The 17,539-nt window shown below is 31.9% G+C and overlaps 2 protein-coding genes across 9 annotated transcripts in view; both read right to left on the reverse strand.

Moving 5' to 3' along the window:
- The window catches only part of LOC111420659 (protein phosphatase 1 regulatory subunit spinophilin), a 98,111-nt gene that overhangs the window by 67,162 nt on the left and 13,410 nt on the right, over window positions 1–17,539 (reverse strand). For 7 of the 8 annotated variants that reach the window (XM_071201417.1, XM_071201419.1, XM_071201418.1 and 4 more), the window contains exons 2-3: window positions 6,598–6,990; window positions 5,950–6,381 (exon numbers count right to left, since the gene is read on the reverse strand). In XM_071201417.1, the coding sequence (XP_071057518.1) occupies window positions 5,950–6,381; window positions 6,598–6,956 (791 nt within the window). In that variant the 5' untranslated portion in view covers window positions 6,957–6,990. Of the gene's footprint in view, window positions 1–5,949; window positions 6,382–6,597; window positions 6,991–14,250; window positions 14,926–17,539 lie in introns of those variants that run through there. The other variant, XM_071201416.1, reaches the window with a different exon arrangement.
- LOC111423528 (uncharacterized) lies at window positions 10,011–12,306 on the reverse strand. The gene is made up of 2 exons (XM_071201410.1): window positions 11,425–12,306; window positions 10,011–11,331 (listed from the first exon to the last, which is right to left on the reverse strand). The coding sequence occupies exon 2, from the start codon at window positions 11,213–11,215 to the stop codon at window positions 10,259–10,261; it is 957 nt and encodes a 318-aa protein (XP_071057511.1). The 5' UTR covers window positions 11,216–11,331; window positions 11,425–12,306; the 3' UTR covers window positions 10,011–10,258.

Consider the following 17,539-nt stretch of genomic DNA (forward strand, 5'->3'; position numbering starts at 1 on the left):
TGTTTGGAGTCAGTATAAGCTCCGCCCATCTCTGTGACGTCAAGGCTTAGGTTGTCTATTAGCAACGAAAATGTTTGGAGTCGGTATAAGCTCCGCCCATCTCTATGACGTCAAGACTTAGGTTGTCTATTAGTGTTAAAATAAAATAAACTAAGTGACATTTTAGATGACATTTTTATGGCGTTTTATCTTAGCAACTGTGGTATAAGCTCCGCTCACCTCTGTGACGTCAAGGCTTAGGTTGTGGCTACGTCAAATCTTTTTAAATAAAAGTTTCAATATCTCGAAAACTATGCAGTTTAAAGCATTAAAACCTTATAGCATTTTGCAACACAAAATATACAAAAAAATATACAGGGTGTTTCATTTAAAAAACACACTCACCATGTCGTAACTCAGACTGCCGTCAAGATTTTTATTTCATTTCTACGCCAAGATATGCGGAAAATAGTTTCAACTAACTTTTATTTAAAACTTTTTTTAATACAAGTTGAAGTTTAGGCTGTAGAATCATTATTCCATACTTTTTGTACACCCTGTATAACGAAAAATTGTATAGTAGTGTACAGCGTCACCTAACGAAGATATAAAAAATGTTTATTAAATGAATCGACTTCGAATCAAAGTTCTAACAACTTTTGTTTGAAACAATTTTCGATAAAAGCAACTTTTTAAATCAATATACCAAGGCGTGCAAGAAATAATTATTTTCAATTTGAAAATTAAAACCAAAATTATAAAGAGTACAATAAATGGCGACCTACAAGAAATTGTCTTTTGGATGAGACGATAATTATTAAGCAGAAAATTAGCAATGGCTGAGATCTATTTCTCAATCTCGATCAAAATCCGGAACGATTACTTAACCAGATTGGGTGGATGATGAGCGATATACCGGATGTCTCGAATAAAAGATTATTGATTCAAGATTTGATGAGAACATAGTACACCGCATATTACAGAATAGTCTCAACCAGCCTCGAATTTCAGATTCAGAATAATGTACTGAAGCAGTAAACGTTATCTCAACCGCCGAATGGGTTGGGTTGAGATTCTGCCGTTTTCCTAAAACTCTGTAAAATGTTTGTACTGTACAGGGTGTCCAAATTTCGATGGGTTTGCAGGGTATCTCAGTTATTATGAAAGATAGAAAGTTGCGGTTTTCGCGAACCTGAGCTACTTTTTTGTGAAACTTACAATGCCGTGAACCAAATTTTCATAGACCTCTTCGTTTTTGATATACAGGGAGTATTTCAAAATTTACGATTTTCAGACACCCCCCGTATCTCGGCTATCCGGAAACTTAGTAAAAAAGTAAAACGGGTTCTAATAGATTTTTTCACGTAGAATCCAATGATGCACGTAAAATTTTTCTAGACATCACGGTTTTTGAGTTATAAACACAACTTAGGTTTTTTTAAATGGAACCACCTATATTTTATTTTTTTATTGAACTAGAATTTTTTCAAGCTTTTCAATGATATATAATACTCTATACTTACCTTTATAATTAACCTCGAAATTAAAAAAACCACATTATTTTATAAGTAGGCTATGATAAATTAAGTGATCGCGTTGCTAGGATACCAGAATAAACAAAGAATTTTGAAAATACTATAATATTAATTATTGACTTATTAAAAAAATGTATCTATTAAATTTTGTTTGCTAAAAACGAAAAATTATTAAAAACTAAACATTATGCAAATATGGCTTCAAGTTACAAGAATTGTTCAAAGTTGTTACCATTTTGATGCACACATTGTTCACAAAGTTTAGTAATGCGTTTAATTGCATTTAGAATAGTTATGGGATGTTGCTGTAAATGTGAAAAAGCATCAGTTCAAGCAATCTTCAATTCCAATTTTGTTCGATTCTGGGTACTATATATCCGATTCTTGATATATCCCCATAAAAAGAAGTCCAAAATAGATAAATCAGGTGATCTTGCTGGCCATCGCGTTGTACCACGTGTGCCTATCCACCTACCAGGAAATTCTGCAGTTAGGTAGCGACTCACTACTTACGCATTATGAGCGGGAGCTCCGTCCTGCTGAAAATAAATATTATTTAGCCGAATAAGAGGAATATCATCCAAAAACTCTGGCAAAGCCTCTTGCAAGAGGACCAAATAGCGATTAGCGCAAAGGTTTCCTTCAAATATTTTGTAAACAACATTCGTGGCCCAATAATAAAACATGCCACGCTAAAACCAAATTTTCCTTGACGCTCCCGCTCAATTATAATATGTTGGTTTTCTTGATGCCAATGCCTGTTATTATGACGATTATAGATTCCTGTGCTGGTAAAATATGCCTCATCAGACCATATAATAGAGGAACTAAATTCAATATTATTTTGTGCATGGTTCAAATACCAGTTACAGAATTCCAAACGTCGTTCGGCATCTCCCGGGTGTAAGTGGTGAACTATTTGTTCTTTGTAGGGTTTATATTTATACTTTTTTAGAATCGCACAGGCTGTCGATTTTTTAATACAACTTGACATTCAATTTCCCTACATGATGTTTTAGGCGCGGCTTCCACACATTCTAACACGGTAATTTCATTGTTATTCCGATTTTCTTTATTATATTTTTCTGGCCTGGGCATCAAAAAACTTGCATAATTGATCAAATTACGCTTTATTCGCAAAAAAAAATTTTGAATTTGGTTGCGCTCTTTCTGGATATCTGAAGTGAAACAATCTGCTAATAAAATGTTATTGCTGATAAATGTTGCATTCTACCTATTTATGTATAATTCAGCAGCTTGACTAACATTTTCATTTGCATGAATGTAAAATGCTAACATGTCATATTTTTCATAGCGCTCCATTTCAAGAAAAAGATAATTAAGTTAAGTTAATTAAAGGTAATTAAGTAACACACGACTTATTGTTAGCACAAAATTCAAAATTAAGTTTGATAGTAATTAACTATATTTACTTTGTTTATTCTGGTATCCTAGCAACGCGATCACTTAACAGACAACCTAAGCCTTGACGTCACAGAGATGGGCGGAGTTTATATCGACTCCAAACATTTTCATAGCTAAGTGTGTTGCTAACGGTAAATCACCATATGCAATTTTTCAACTAGTGTTAAAATAAAATAAACTAAGTGACTTTTTATGACATTTTTATTACGGTTTATCATTAGCAACTGTGGTTAGCAACGAAATTGTTTGGAGTCGATATAAGCTCCGCCCATCTCTGTGACGTCAGGCTAGGCAGTCTATTTATTATTGCCTACTTATAAGATAATGTATTTTATTCAATTTCGAGGTTAATTATAAAGGTAAGTATAGAGTATTATATATCATTGAAAAGCTTGAAAAAAATCCAGTTCAATAAAAAAATAAAATATAGCTGGTTCCATTTAAAAAAACCTAAGTTGTGTTTATAACTCAAAAACCGTGATGACTAGAAAAATTCTACGTGCACCATTGGATTCTCCGTAAAAAAATCTATTAGAACCCGTTTTTACTTTTTTACTAAGTTTCCGGATAGCCGAGATACGGGGGGTGTCTGAAAATCGTAAATTTTTAAATACTCCCTGTATATCAAAAACGAAGAGGTCTATGAAAATTTGGTTTGAGGCATTATAAGTTTCACAAAAAAGTAGCTCAGGCTCGCGAAAACCGCAACTTTCTATCTTTCATAATAACTGAGATATCCTGCAAACCCATCGAAATTTGGACACCCTGTACAGGGTGGTTCAAATTCGATGTCCGAATAGGCTCACTCGGAAACTATAAGAGTTAGAAAAAAAGTAGCTTACATGTCATGATCTCGTTTTTCGAGAAACTGCTAATGCCGAAAACCTCATAGCGCTACCGTCTTTTGTTTTTCCCCTAGAGGCCAAAATTGAAAATATCGTAAAACCAATAAGTGCAATTATCTTGGTTATTATTATAGGTGGAGTATTATAACTACGACATTATATGGACACTTTTTTACAGAGAATTTCATGACGGAGTCAAAAAAAATTTTTCGGTTTTAGATTTTGAGATATCATGAGAATTTTCGTTTTTTTAAATGGAAACAACCACTGATTATTCGCTTATTAAATTCGTTATTTTTTTCTGATTACAAAAATATAGGGTTCGACAGGTCTATTTCTTATTGTTTTAGAATAAAGCTAAAAATAAACTTTTTTTATAAAATTTCCATCTAGTGTCGTCGAGGAAATTAAATTTACAGTTTCCTGTAAGTTACGGGGCGGTAGGTAAAATCTAAAAAGTTAACAATTAAATACGAAGATAACTTCTGGTATTTAAAAACAAATAATTTTTTAATATGTAACATTCTAACATGTCAAACTTTTCAAAATTTTCGTAATTGACCTTAAAAACAGGATTTTTAAAGTGACATTTCAGAAAATTTTTGAATACAAACAAATGTTGCTATGTTTATTTGAATTAAAAAAAAAACATATGAGCGCCATCTATCGATAATTTATTAAGTCATTTAAAAATAATATTAAATCGTAATAAAAAATGTGAAATAATGCAATCTATTCCAACTTTTGTGTAAAACATATATAAATTAAACAGTTTAACAAATATATTTGTTTCAAATATCAGAAATATGTTTTTTTAATTTTTAGTTATAGAACCGTAATTTACAGGAAACTGTAAATTTAATTTCTTCCACGACACTAAAAGAAAAGTTTATTTTTAGTTTTATTCTAAAACAATAAGAAATAGACCTGTCAAACCCTATATTTTTGTAATCAGAAAAAAATAACGAATTTATTAAGCGAATAATCAGTGGTTGTTTCCATTTAAAAAAACGAAAATTGTAATAATATCTCAAAATCTAAAACCGCCAAAATTTTTTTGACTACGTCATCAAATTCTCTGTAAAAAAGTGTCCATATAATGTCTTAGTTATAATACTCCACCTATAATAATAACCAAGATAATTACATTTGCGGGTTTTACGATATTTTCAATTTTGGCCTCTAGCGGAAAAACAAAAGACGATAGCGCTATGAGGTTTTCAGCATTAGCAGTTTCTCGAAAAACGAGATCATGACATGTCAGCTACTTTTCTTCTAACTCTTATAGTTTTCGAGTTAGCCTATTCGGACATCGAATTTGAACCACCCTGTACATCTCAAATGACTTTAGCAGCAAATTTTAACTGGAATGTTGGAATAAGACAAATATATTGATAAGGATTTTTTTTTTGAAATTATCATCTAGAAGTCGCATTACTGATTGCAATACGAACTTATTCTACGCCTGCATACACGCAAAAAATGCTTCCAACTTCCAAGAATCACCTTGATGATATAAAAATTACCAAAAAGAAATAGTTTCGTCAAACGTTGTATTCAACGGAGATAACTTTAAAGAGTTGAGATAAATGTAAAGTGTTTGTTATAATTTTAGTTTTTGACCCAAAACAAAATATTTTTAATGTTTAAGCTAATTTCAACAGGATATAAATAAACATATTGTGCCGGATAGATACACGCCTCGTAGCCCATCCTTCGATACGTCCCGTTTTAATCTAAATTCGTGCGGCGACGAGGCGTGTTTCGTTTGCGGTGACCTAAATGAATTAATTAAAATAATACCCGCGCAACGCGTAAGGATACATAAATATTTATAATGAAAGAAAAATAATCCGCATAGGTTTTCTAGTGGTACAGTTTTGACACAAGGCGAGAGAAGAAATTCCACTTCATTTGCAATATGTTTAGGTTATACGTTGTAAATTAATCCCACCAACTTGCAGGCTTCCGGCCAATTAGGTAATGTTACTGTAACATTTACCATAAACAAATACTTAAATGCTTACTAAAATAAGGAGATATTTATAATTATTTATGAAATTAAAAATGTTTAAGACAATGGAAGTTAATTTCTCTTTGAAATTATTGTTGCAAAGAATTGCATTAAAATTGCTTAAGAATATTAAGAAATTGAAATTTTTTACCTGCTACTTCTAGCTTTAGAAAAATGCGAAGTCCAATTCCTTTGCTTCTCAATTAATTCCTTACTATTAAATTTTCGTTCGGGTTTTTCCGGTTTCTTCATGACTGCGGGTTTAGCCCTTTCCTCTTTCACTTCCTTCACTACTACAACATCATCTTTCCCATTCACTTTCCCGTCTAAACAATTATTTTTCTTCACTATCACAATCGATGAATTATTGAAACCGTTTAATTTATCGAGCTGTTGCTGTTTCTCGGTGGTTGTACTGTTAAGAATCGGCACGCTACCGCTATTGTAACGGTTATCTACCAATTCGTAGGCGGTGGTGGCCCCTTTTTTTGAAGATGGGGGCGGTAACGGTGGTGTTGGTGATCTTGATCCGTCGTGCGATTTCGTTTCTCTCGTCTCACTATTTGCAGAACTACTGCGGGACCTTCAACAACACAAGACAAGACATGACGACCACGGTTAAGTGATTAAGACGTTTTACCGACCGTGAAAGTGTTGAAAAGCTACGGGAGGTGTTGGATTTTAATGGTGGGGATTTGAAATTTCAAGATTAGTGTTTGCAAGAATTTCTTAATCTTTATTAAAATTAGTCAGGTGTGATTCATTTTTGGTGTTAATTTAAAAGGTTTTGGATACTCACCGTAAATCTAAGATGTTTGAGGCACTTTTCGTACCTTGTAAAGGTACCATTGAACCTTTAGTCGAACGATTTTCTTCCCCCAATTTTTCAAAAAGTGCCCTTGCGTTGTTAAAACGAGTCACGTGGGACTCCGTCCTCATGACAGTTACCGAAGGTGACGATTCCATATTTTCAGATTTAGTATTAACACTTGATCTTCCTCTATTCGAACTTTTAACTTCTTCGTTTCGATCTCTTCCGGTTCCGGTGGTAAGCGTCGTTACAACTGAAGTAGGAGAAGGTCGCGAACCTTGCTGAAAGATATTCGCGATTTGGGAGACCTTAGATCCGCCGGCAGAAATTCGTCTCTTGTCCTCCATACCGAAGACACGACGACAACGGTTCTTCTTTAACCTGATAAGAACCCATATTAACAGAATTAATATTTAAAAACGATATTAAAAGGTATTCTCGTTTAGAATTAACACGAATACTAAAACGACCTGACGTGTTTTTTTATCTTGTATTCAACATCTTATCTTTACAAACGAGATAAAAATAATTCGGTAAGATTAGACGTAAATAAACAATTTTGAAGTAATTATAATCAATATTGACCGCGTCAAAAGTAATTAACCCCCCAAAATAAGAAAAAAAAATTACTAACTAAAAGTAAATTTAACCTTGTTTGAAATTCAAACATATATTCTTGATTAATCATCGTGAAGTAACGGTATCGGCGAGCGTTGATAAAGGCAAAAATGAAACTGTATAAATAAAGAGCAAACACAAGTGCTTCTTGGTGGTTGACAGATAATTAACTCCGGGTAACATTCCGGTATAATTAATCGTTCAAACGGGTGAAAGAAAAGGAAAAATACTTGCTGTCTGTGTAATGAATGTTATTAAGACCGGAGAAATATAAGAGATAAACGTGAGACTTGTACGGGATCAAGCTGTTGTTCTAAATAATAATGAGCAGTTATTTTGTAAAAAAAGTTTTCTTTTAATAGTGTTATTTTTATTGAAACATTTAAAAGATTTTATTTTATTAATGGTTAAGAATTAAAAAAAAATAATTTTTATTGCTAATGGTCAACGAACAAAGATATTAGCGCCTCAGCAGCAAGCAACATCGAGGATTAAGTCGAAATCACATGCAGCTGAGACTCTACAATTACACCCAAAGTGGCTGTTCGGTCAGTTATCTGCTATAACTCGCAATATATAAATGCAGTAATCATAGTTACGAAACTTGCACTCACATAAAATGGTTATTTTGCAAAGGAAAAATGTTACTTGAAAAAAGGTGACGTTCTTATGATAACCCTGATTTTTCGGCCATCTTAAGACACGCACGGCTAATCCCGAATGTTTCTAGTTCTGGATCTAGTGTTAGTTCTAGTTTTAGTGCAATAAAAATATGCAACATAGTGATATCTTATGCTAATTAGCGCTACCTACCACTGTCACTAGAACTGGCATTAAACCTAAAACTAGAAACATTCGAAGAGATACTATATAGATAGATATAGTATAGATAGATTTCTAGTTCTAGTGTTAGTCTAGTTTTATTTGTTATTCAGCGCTAAATTGTTGTACATTTTTATTGAATTATAACGGACAGTCATAATTAAAGATTTGTTAGTAATCATATAATTGCCAGCGTAAATGTCATTCATATTTGCTAACGTTAATTTACAAATCTTTCTAAATCACATACTAATCTGCTTTCGCATAAATTGCTAACCAGTGAGCGTTCTTCTTTATCCTCTATTGAGGTTGGGTTGATTTGATACGTTGTTGCATTGGTTGGAAAAATTGCGAGCAGTACTTAATCATCCATTACACGCTCTAACTTTTTGTCTTCTGTAAGCAATATCTATTCTTCTGATAGCAGTATATGAATTTCTACTAGTTATTCATTAGCAGATTTACCCTTATGTCGGTAGTATTCAATCTTCTGTCAGCAATATCTAGTCTTCTGCTACCAGTATATGGTCTTTTGCAAGCACTACCTATTTATGCATTAGCAGATCTAGCTTTCTATTGGCAATATCTAGTCTTCTGCTACCAGTATATGGTCTTTTGCAAGCACTACCTACTTATGCATTAGCAGATCTAGCCTTCTATCGGCAATATCTAGTCTTCTGCTACCAGTATAATATGGTCTTTTGCAAGCACTACCTACTTATGCATTAGCAGATCTAGCCTTCTATCGGCAATATCTAGTCTTCTGCTACCAGTATATGGTCTTTTGCAAGCACTACCTACTTATGCATTAGCAGATCTAGCCTTCTATCGGCAATATCTAGTCTTCTGCTACCAGTATAATATGGTCTTTTGCAAGCACTACCTACTTATGCATTAGCAGATCTAGCCTTCTATCGGCAATATCTAGTCTTCTGCTACCAGTATAATATGGTCTTTTGCAAGCACTACCTACTTATGCATTAGCAGATCTAGCCTTCTATCGGCAATATCTAGTCTTCTGCTACCAGTATATGGTCTTTTGCAAGCACTACCTACTTATGCATTAGCAGATCTAGCCTTCTATCGGCAATATCTAGTCTTCTGCTACCAGTATAATATGGTCTTTTGCAAGCACTACCTACTTATACATTAGCAGATCTAGCCTTCTATCGGCAATATCTAGTCTTCTGCTACCAGTATATGGTCTTTTGCAAGCACTACCTACTTATGCATTAGCAGATCTAGCCTTCTATCGGCAATATCTAGTCTTCTGCTACCAGTATAATATGGTCTTTTGCAAGCACTACCTACTTATGCATTAGCAGATCTAGCCTTCTATCGGCAATATCTAGTCTTCTGCTACCAGTATAATATGGTCTTTTGCAAGCACTACCTACTTATGCATTAGCAGATCTAGCCTTCTATCGGCAATATCTAGTCTTCTGCTACCAGTGTATGGTCTTTTGCAAGCACTACCTACTTATGCATTAGCAGATCTAGCCTTCTATCGGCAGTATCTAGTTTTCTCCCAACATTATATAAGCAGTAAATAGTTCTGCCAGGAGTATATAGTTTTCTACAAGCAGCTAAGTCTTTTTTCAACATTAAATGGTCTTCTGCAAGTAGTCTCTGGTCATACATTAACAAATCCAGTCCTCATTTGGCAGTATCTAGTCTTTTGCCAAAATGTATGGTCAACATCTACATCAACTACAATACTTGAATCTGTTGTAGAAAAACTTCACTATCCGATAGATGGGTGATTATACAGAAACTATCATTTTTCACTTGGTAATTTGAAAATAGTTTTTTTGTTCCAAATTTTGTTTTTTAATACACAAACACGAACTTTTGTTCAAAATGAACCTTGCAAAGTTCAAGATCAAACAGTTCAATTATTGTCTAGCCAGAATTGACTTGTTTTTGTAAAAACGATATGCAGAGGAATGACGAGATAAGCAGAGGAATGATTTTTTTATTTGATACGGCAAAATAATACAATATTAGGCATAATATGCGTGTTAAAACCAAAACAGTGAATAGGGAAAACTAAAATACAAACTTGCTTAAAACAAAAGCATATTCAATGCAATAACGAAAAAACGTTAACGTTTTACACTTGAACAAGCAGCTTCTTGATCTTCGTCAGAATAAACATCTTCAAACTGTAGCTTGTTTTGAACTTTTATGGAACCGCTGATATATCTGCTTAAAGGAGTGTCCTCATCATCACTAGACGTGTCACTAAAGATAGTTCATCATTAAGCCCAATTTTGTTGAATTTAAGGGAACCAATGAAGTATTTTTTATTGCCGTTTATGGAAGTGCTAAGTTCATAAAAGTTTAATCTGATGCTACTTTCATAATCTTCTTTTTTTATTTGGTGTACTTTCATTGTTCCTCTAAAAGTTTGTAGCAAAACATTCTTAAGTTTTTGGGACATTTCATTAATTTTGTCTGCATCAATCTGATAGTAAGTAATGTTCCGAATGTTTTGGCACCGGTTATTCAACATAGCTTTTATTTCGACCATATCTGCTCCTTGACCAACCAATCTATCTAACGTCCTTTTAGTAACTCCTCCTATCCCGTCAGGTGCCCCCTTTCCGTGACCAGCTTCTAAATAGTTCCAAGTAAAATTTTTTACTTTTGGGTGCAATTTTGGCAACTCGATTGCTAGGAAATAAAACATGGTTTTATTACGGTATTGAGTCGACGGTGAGTCACTAATAAAGTGAAGCGTATCAACTGTTGGGTAAGAGTTTGTTATGCACTTTATTATTGGGTCTAAATGCGCCCAAATGGCCGGGACATTATGTAGAAGCGATTCTGATAAAGTGCAAAAGCATTGTTGCTGTACCTCATCTTGTTTGGTATATAGAGATATCTGTTTTCTTGATCCTCCGAAGTGGAATGCTTGTATCTCTTCTGCATATTTCATGTTGTAGTTTTCACTAAAATCCATGTGAATAACCGCCTCGGTAATTCGAAGATTCTCTTTAAGTTCTTTGAGTTGTTTGTACTGATGTAAGGATCTGCCTTTGTGCTTCAGAAATGGTATAATACTTTGTTTAAAATCAGCTATAATATCAGAAACCTGGCATTCAACTTTCACGGAATGATATTTGCATAGAAATACATTTATCGCATCTCTAGAACTGGTCATTCCTCTGTGCCTGTCATCAGTCCTCTGGATCTCAGTAATCCAGAGAAATGGTGCCAGAGGAATGACGACTTCTTCGTTTATTAGTTTTTAGTTTAGGAAATTGAATGAATCCTAACCTACAAATTGGTCCACGGAAAGGAAACTCATTATTTCGTATTTAAATGAGGGAATGGATGCAACAAAAATATAAATAAATTAAATACACTTACCAGAGGAATGGTCAATCTGTGTGTGACATTAACAATTTGGGAACAAAACGTTAAAAAGAACACGTATTGTTTTAGTTCGACAACATTTGCTTACTGACACTCTGCAAGAACTAGGTTAGGAAAAACATATCTGGTTGCGTGCGAAGACATATCGCCATCTACCATCATATTATTTACGTACTTCTTGCGAGCCAGAGGAATGATCGCTAAAGGTGGTAACATAGTTTCTATCATCTTTTTGAGGGGAGTTTTAAAGTGGAACATATTTTTAGACTAGTTTTACTGAAAGTTCAGGTTTGCTTAATCAAAATGTAAAATTACAAATGAAGAAAGTTAATAGATTTTTGTCTAATATGTACAGGGTGGTTCAAATTCGATGTCCGAATAGGCTATCTCGGAAACTATAAGAGCTAGAAAAAAAGTAGCTTACATGTCTTGACCTCTTTTTTTAAATAAGTTCCAATGTCGAAAACCTCAAAACGCTATCGTCTTTTGTTTTTCCCCTAGAGGCCAAAATTGAAAATATCGTAAAACCAGCAAGTGCAATTATCTTGGTTATTATTATAGCTGGAGTATTATAACTAAGACATTATATGGACACTTTTTTACAGAGAATTTGATGACGTAGCCAAAAAATTTTTTTCGGTTTTAGATTTTGAGATATTATCACAATGTTCGTTTTTTTAAATGGAAACAACCACCGATTATTCGCTTATTAAATTCGTTATTTTTTTCTGATTATAAAAATTTAGGGTTCGACAGGTCTATTTCTTATTGTTTTAGAATAAAGCTAAAAATTAACTTTTCTTTTAGTGTCTTCCAAGTAATTAAATTTACAGTTTCCTGTAAATTACGGTACTATAATTAAAAATTAAAAAAACATATTTCTAATATTTGAAACAAATATATTTGTTGAACTATTTAATTTATACATGTAATTATTCAAAAGTTGGAATAGATTGCATTATTTCACATTTTTTATTAATATTTAATATTATTCTTAAATGACTTAATACATTATTGATAGATGGCGCAATTTGTTTGTATTAAAAAATTTTCTGATGTGTCACTTTAAAAATCCTGTTTTTAAGATGAATTACGAAAATGTTGAAAAGTTTAACAAGTTAGAATGTTATATATTAAAAAAATTATTTGTTTTTAAATACCAGAAGTTATCTTCTTATTTAATTATTAAATTAAAAAGCTAAAAATTAATTTTTTTTTAGTGTTGTCAAAGAAATTAAATTTACAGTTTCCTGTAACTATAACTAAAAATTATTCTACTAAAAATTTATATAAAATTTACTTTATTTTCTAATATGTAACATTCTAACATGTTAAACTTTTCGTAATCGATCTTAAAAGAAAATTTTTGAATACAAATGTCATTTAATTTTAATTTTTTTAAAATTTATATTTAATAATAATATTAAATATTAATAAAAAATGTGAAATAATGCAATCTATTCCAACTTTTGTGTCAAAAAAAGTATAAATTAAATAGTTCAACAAATATATTTGTTTCAAATATCATTAATATGTTTTTTTTAATTTTTAGTTATAATTTACAGGAAACTGTAAATTTAATTTCTTTGACGACACTAAAAAAAAGTTTATTTTTAGCTTTATTCCAAAACAATAAGAAACAGACCTATCTAACCCCATATTTTTGTAATCAGAAAAAAATAACGAATTTAACAAGCGAATAATGAGTGGTTGTATCCATTCAAAAAAAACGAAAATTGTGACAATATCTCAAAATCTAAATTCGAAAAAAATTTTTTGATTACATCATCAAATTCTCTGTAAAAAAGTGTCCATATAATGTCTCAGTTATAATACTCCACCTATAATAACAACCAAGATAATTGCACTTGCTGGTTTTACGATATTTTCAATTTTGGTCTCTAGGGGAAAAACAAAAGACGGTAGCGCTTTGAGGTTTTTGGCATTAACAGTTTCTCGAAAAACGAGATCATGACATGTAAGCTACTTTTTTTCTAACTCTTATAGTTTGCAAGTTAGCCTATTCGGACATCGAATTTGAACCACCCTGTACATAATGTTAGACGTCTCCAGTTATAACATGCCAGAGGAATGATATTTTGACATGATTTTTTACTATAATTTAATAATAATAAGTATGATTTCATTAACTCTTTAAGAACTCAATATAGCTGGTCTATATAGTTTTCTAGAAACAATACGATATTTGTAGAAAGTAATTTTTTAGTCGAAATTGTTACCGGTAACAGCAAAAATGATAGTTTCTATAGAAATACCGAGATACATTTAAGCTGTTTGGTAAAGATCACTTATGGCATAAATGTTAAATAAAAATAAAAAGCGCGTGAATATTATTATATTATGTGAGTGTTAGAGTTGTAAAGAAACAACGAATCAGAAAGAAATAATTTTAATCATGAAATTTTTTGATATATTTAGCCATCGTGGAACTATCAATTAATGATTAAATTAAATTCTAAATGTATATAAGTCGAATATTATCGGTTCTATATTATTAGAATTTTATGCCAATTATTTTTTAAACCATTAAAAATTAAAAAATTTCCATTCCTATTAATTTATCGTACATTCTAAAAAAAATGTAAAAGTTTTTACAATACAGCTTACGTCTTCGTATTGTTACCATATTTTTTACGACCTTTTATTGCGTTTTCATGCCGAATAACAATTCGTAAAACGTAATTTTCCCGTTTTAAATAATCTGGTTTTCATAATTTTGTTTCATTTCTTACTTGAAATTTTTATTTTATGTATCAACATTGATGAATCATTTCGCATCATTTACTTGAAGTAACTTACTTTTTGCATTTTAGCGATTTTATTCCACACCTTAAATAGAGATTAATTAAATTGTTACACACACTTGGCCGCACCGTTCGTTTCAAGTCAAATCGATAACACGACTAAAACTAATTAAAAGTGTAGCGAGACAAATTTTATTTTATATAGAACCCACTCGTTTCTAGTACTTGAAAAATCTCGCTGTGCTTCTTCACGTTTTATAAAATAATACCGGAAGGAAAAGTTTTCAACGTCATCTCTCAACCCTGCTGGCTGTAGTAGACTGGTTATCCTGAAGGGAAAATTTTCGTACTACTACAACGTTGCATCGTAGTATTAAGGGGTGGGTTTGTGCAGACGGTAAAAGAGAAAAAAAATTTTGCTAGAAGAGGGTGCACTTTCAGCCAGACGACGACTACGAGGCTACGTTGGCAATGGTTAGGGGTTGAGATTATCGATCCGAATGTCGTATGTCAAGGCAAACATTTTCCTGGTTGGTTGAAAACGAAAAGAGATATATTTTATAAAATTTTCTTATAACAACGAATACCGTATTTTCTCGAATCTAATCCGCACCCTTTTTACAAACTTTATATGCTCTAAAATCAAATGCGGATTACAATCGAGTGCGGATTAGATTCGCAGTCGTATAGTTGCGATTTGGAAAATAGTAAAATAAAATCGCATTATAACAATAACGCTGTTAAGAGTTTTAGAACGATATTTACATTTTTATGTATCATTTTCTGCCCATATTACGTCATCTTCGGATCTGTCCAAAGCAGTGGTTATACAAAACTTCTTAAATGATGTTATAATATTGTTTTCAGGGATCGTTTTCCATGTGTGTTCCTGGTCTACGACTCCATACTTGTCTTAACCATTCCATCATCAGCTTTTCCATTATTTATCCTTTTATTGTGCCCTAACTAAGACGTCATTCGGGAAGTCTTACGGATTTCAGAATGGTTTTTTTCTCAGTATTAACCCTTTGTATCCCGGCGGTACTTTAAAGTACCGGTAGTTTTAAACACTCATTTTAAATTGTAGTCATCTATTCGGCGCATTTAGAACTATCGGTACTTTCTACTAAGTTTATACGAAAATATAAGTTTTATTGCAACCTTTTTTTTCTCAATATTTTTCCAATCCAACCAAACAATTATTATACATCATTTTAAAGAGAAAGCTTTGAGCTTTAATTTAGAACAAGTCTCATTCCTTAATTTCAATAAATACGACTTCCAGGAATTTTTAAATTAGCATCTTTTTTAACACTTTTAGTTTATACGAAAATGTAAGTTTTGTTTCAACATTTTTTTTCTCAATATTTTTCCAATCCAACCCAACAAGTATTATACATCATTTTAAAGAGAGAGCTTTGAGCTTTAATTTAGAACAAGTCTCATTCCTTAATTTCAATAAATACGGCTTCCAGGAATTTTTAAATTAGCATCTTTTTTGACACTTTTAGTTTATACGAAAATATAAGTTTTGTTTCAACATTTTTTTTCTCAATATTTTTCCAATCCAACCCAACAATTATTATACATCATTTTAAAGAGAAAGCTTTGAGCTTTAATTTAGAACAAGTCTCATTCCTTAATTTCAATAAATACGACTTCCAGGAATTTTTAAATTAGCATCTTTTTTGACACTTTTAGTTTATACGAAAATGTAAGTTTTGTTTCAACATTTTTTTTCTCAATATTTTTCCAATCCAACCCAACAAGTATTATACATCATTTTAAAGAGAGAGCTTTGAGCTTTAATTTAGAACAAGTCTCATTCCTTAATTTCAATAAATACGGCTTCCAGGAATTTTTAAATTAGCATCTTTTTTGACACTTTTAGTTTATACGAAAATATAAGTTTTGTTTCAACATTTTTTTTCTCAATATTTTTCCAATCCAACCCAACAATTATTATACATCATTTTAAAGAGAAAGCTTTGAGCTTTAATTTAGAACAAGTCTCATTCCTTAATTTCAATAAATACGACTTCCAGGAATTTTTAAATTAGCATCTTTTTTGACACTTTTAGTTTATACGAAAATGTAAGTTTTGTTTCAACATTTTTTTTCTCAATATTTTTCCAATCCAACCCAACAATTATTATATATCATTTTAAAGAGAAAGCTTTGAGCTTTAATTTAGAACAAGTCTCATTAATTAATTGCAATAAATACGACTTCCAGGAATTTTTAAATTAGCATATTTTTTGAGACTTTTAGGTTATACGAAAATATAAGTTTTATTTCAACATTTCTTTTCTTAATATCTTTCCAATCCAACCCAACAATTATTATACATCATTTTAAAGAGAAAGCTTTGAGCTTTAATTTAGAGTAAGTCTCATTCCTTAATTTCAATAAATACGACTTCCAGGAATTTTTAAATTAGCATCTTTTTTGACATTTTTAGGTTATATCAAAATGTAAGTTTAATTTCAACATTTTTTTTCTCAATATTTTTCCAATCCAACCCAACAATTATTATACATCATTTTAAAGAGAAAGCTTTGAGCTTTAATTTAGAATAAGTCTCATTCCTTAATTTCAATAAATACGACTTCCAGGAATTTTTAATGTAGCATCTTTTTTAACACTTTTAGGATATACGAAAATGTAAGTTTTATATCAATATTTTTTTCACAAACTTTCAAAATTTTTGACTTCTTGGGACACAAAGGGTTAATAATGACAACAATTTTTCCCCATCACTTGTTACTGCTAGCATACTAATGTTATGCACAATTTTTCGCAACCACTCGTTTCTAAGGAAATTGGGAGGCATATCCAGATATACTGCCATTTCGTCGGTATTCACAGTTTGAGACAAATTGAAATTTTTTTGAAAATCATTAGGAGCTTTTGGGAAATTGTAATTTGTCCAACCTTTGCTAGTATTAAAATTACAGAAAGAGTAATCGAATTACAATTAAAGGACTATGTTACAGAATACAACCTTTTACCGCCTACACAGTCAGGTTTTAGAAAGCATTATGGCTGTAATACACCTCTATCGAATATTGTGGACGATGTCATACGAAGCACAGACCTAAGAAAATTGACTTTGATGTGTCTCTTAGATTATTCAAAGACTTTTGATACTATCAATCATGACATGATTTATGCCATGCTTCGCTACATTGGGTTTGATGATCTTGCATCGGGGTTCTTGCACAGTTACTTGACGGGCAGAATGCAGTGCGTGAAGGTGAATGATCGCGTTTCATCGTTTCTTTCGACAACGTCCGGTGTTCCTCAGGGTTCAATTTTGGGTCCACTGCTATACTCACTTTACA

This window comes from Onthophagus taurus, chromosome 1, assembly GCF_036711975.1.
Source record: "Onthophagus taurus isolate NC chromosome 1, IU_Otau_3.0, whole genome shotgun sequence".
NCBI classification, from domain to species: domain Eukaryota; kingdom Metazoa; phylum Arthropoda; class Insecta; order Coleoptera; family Scarabaeidae; genus Onthophagus; species Onthophagus taurus.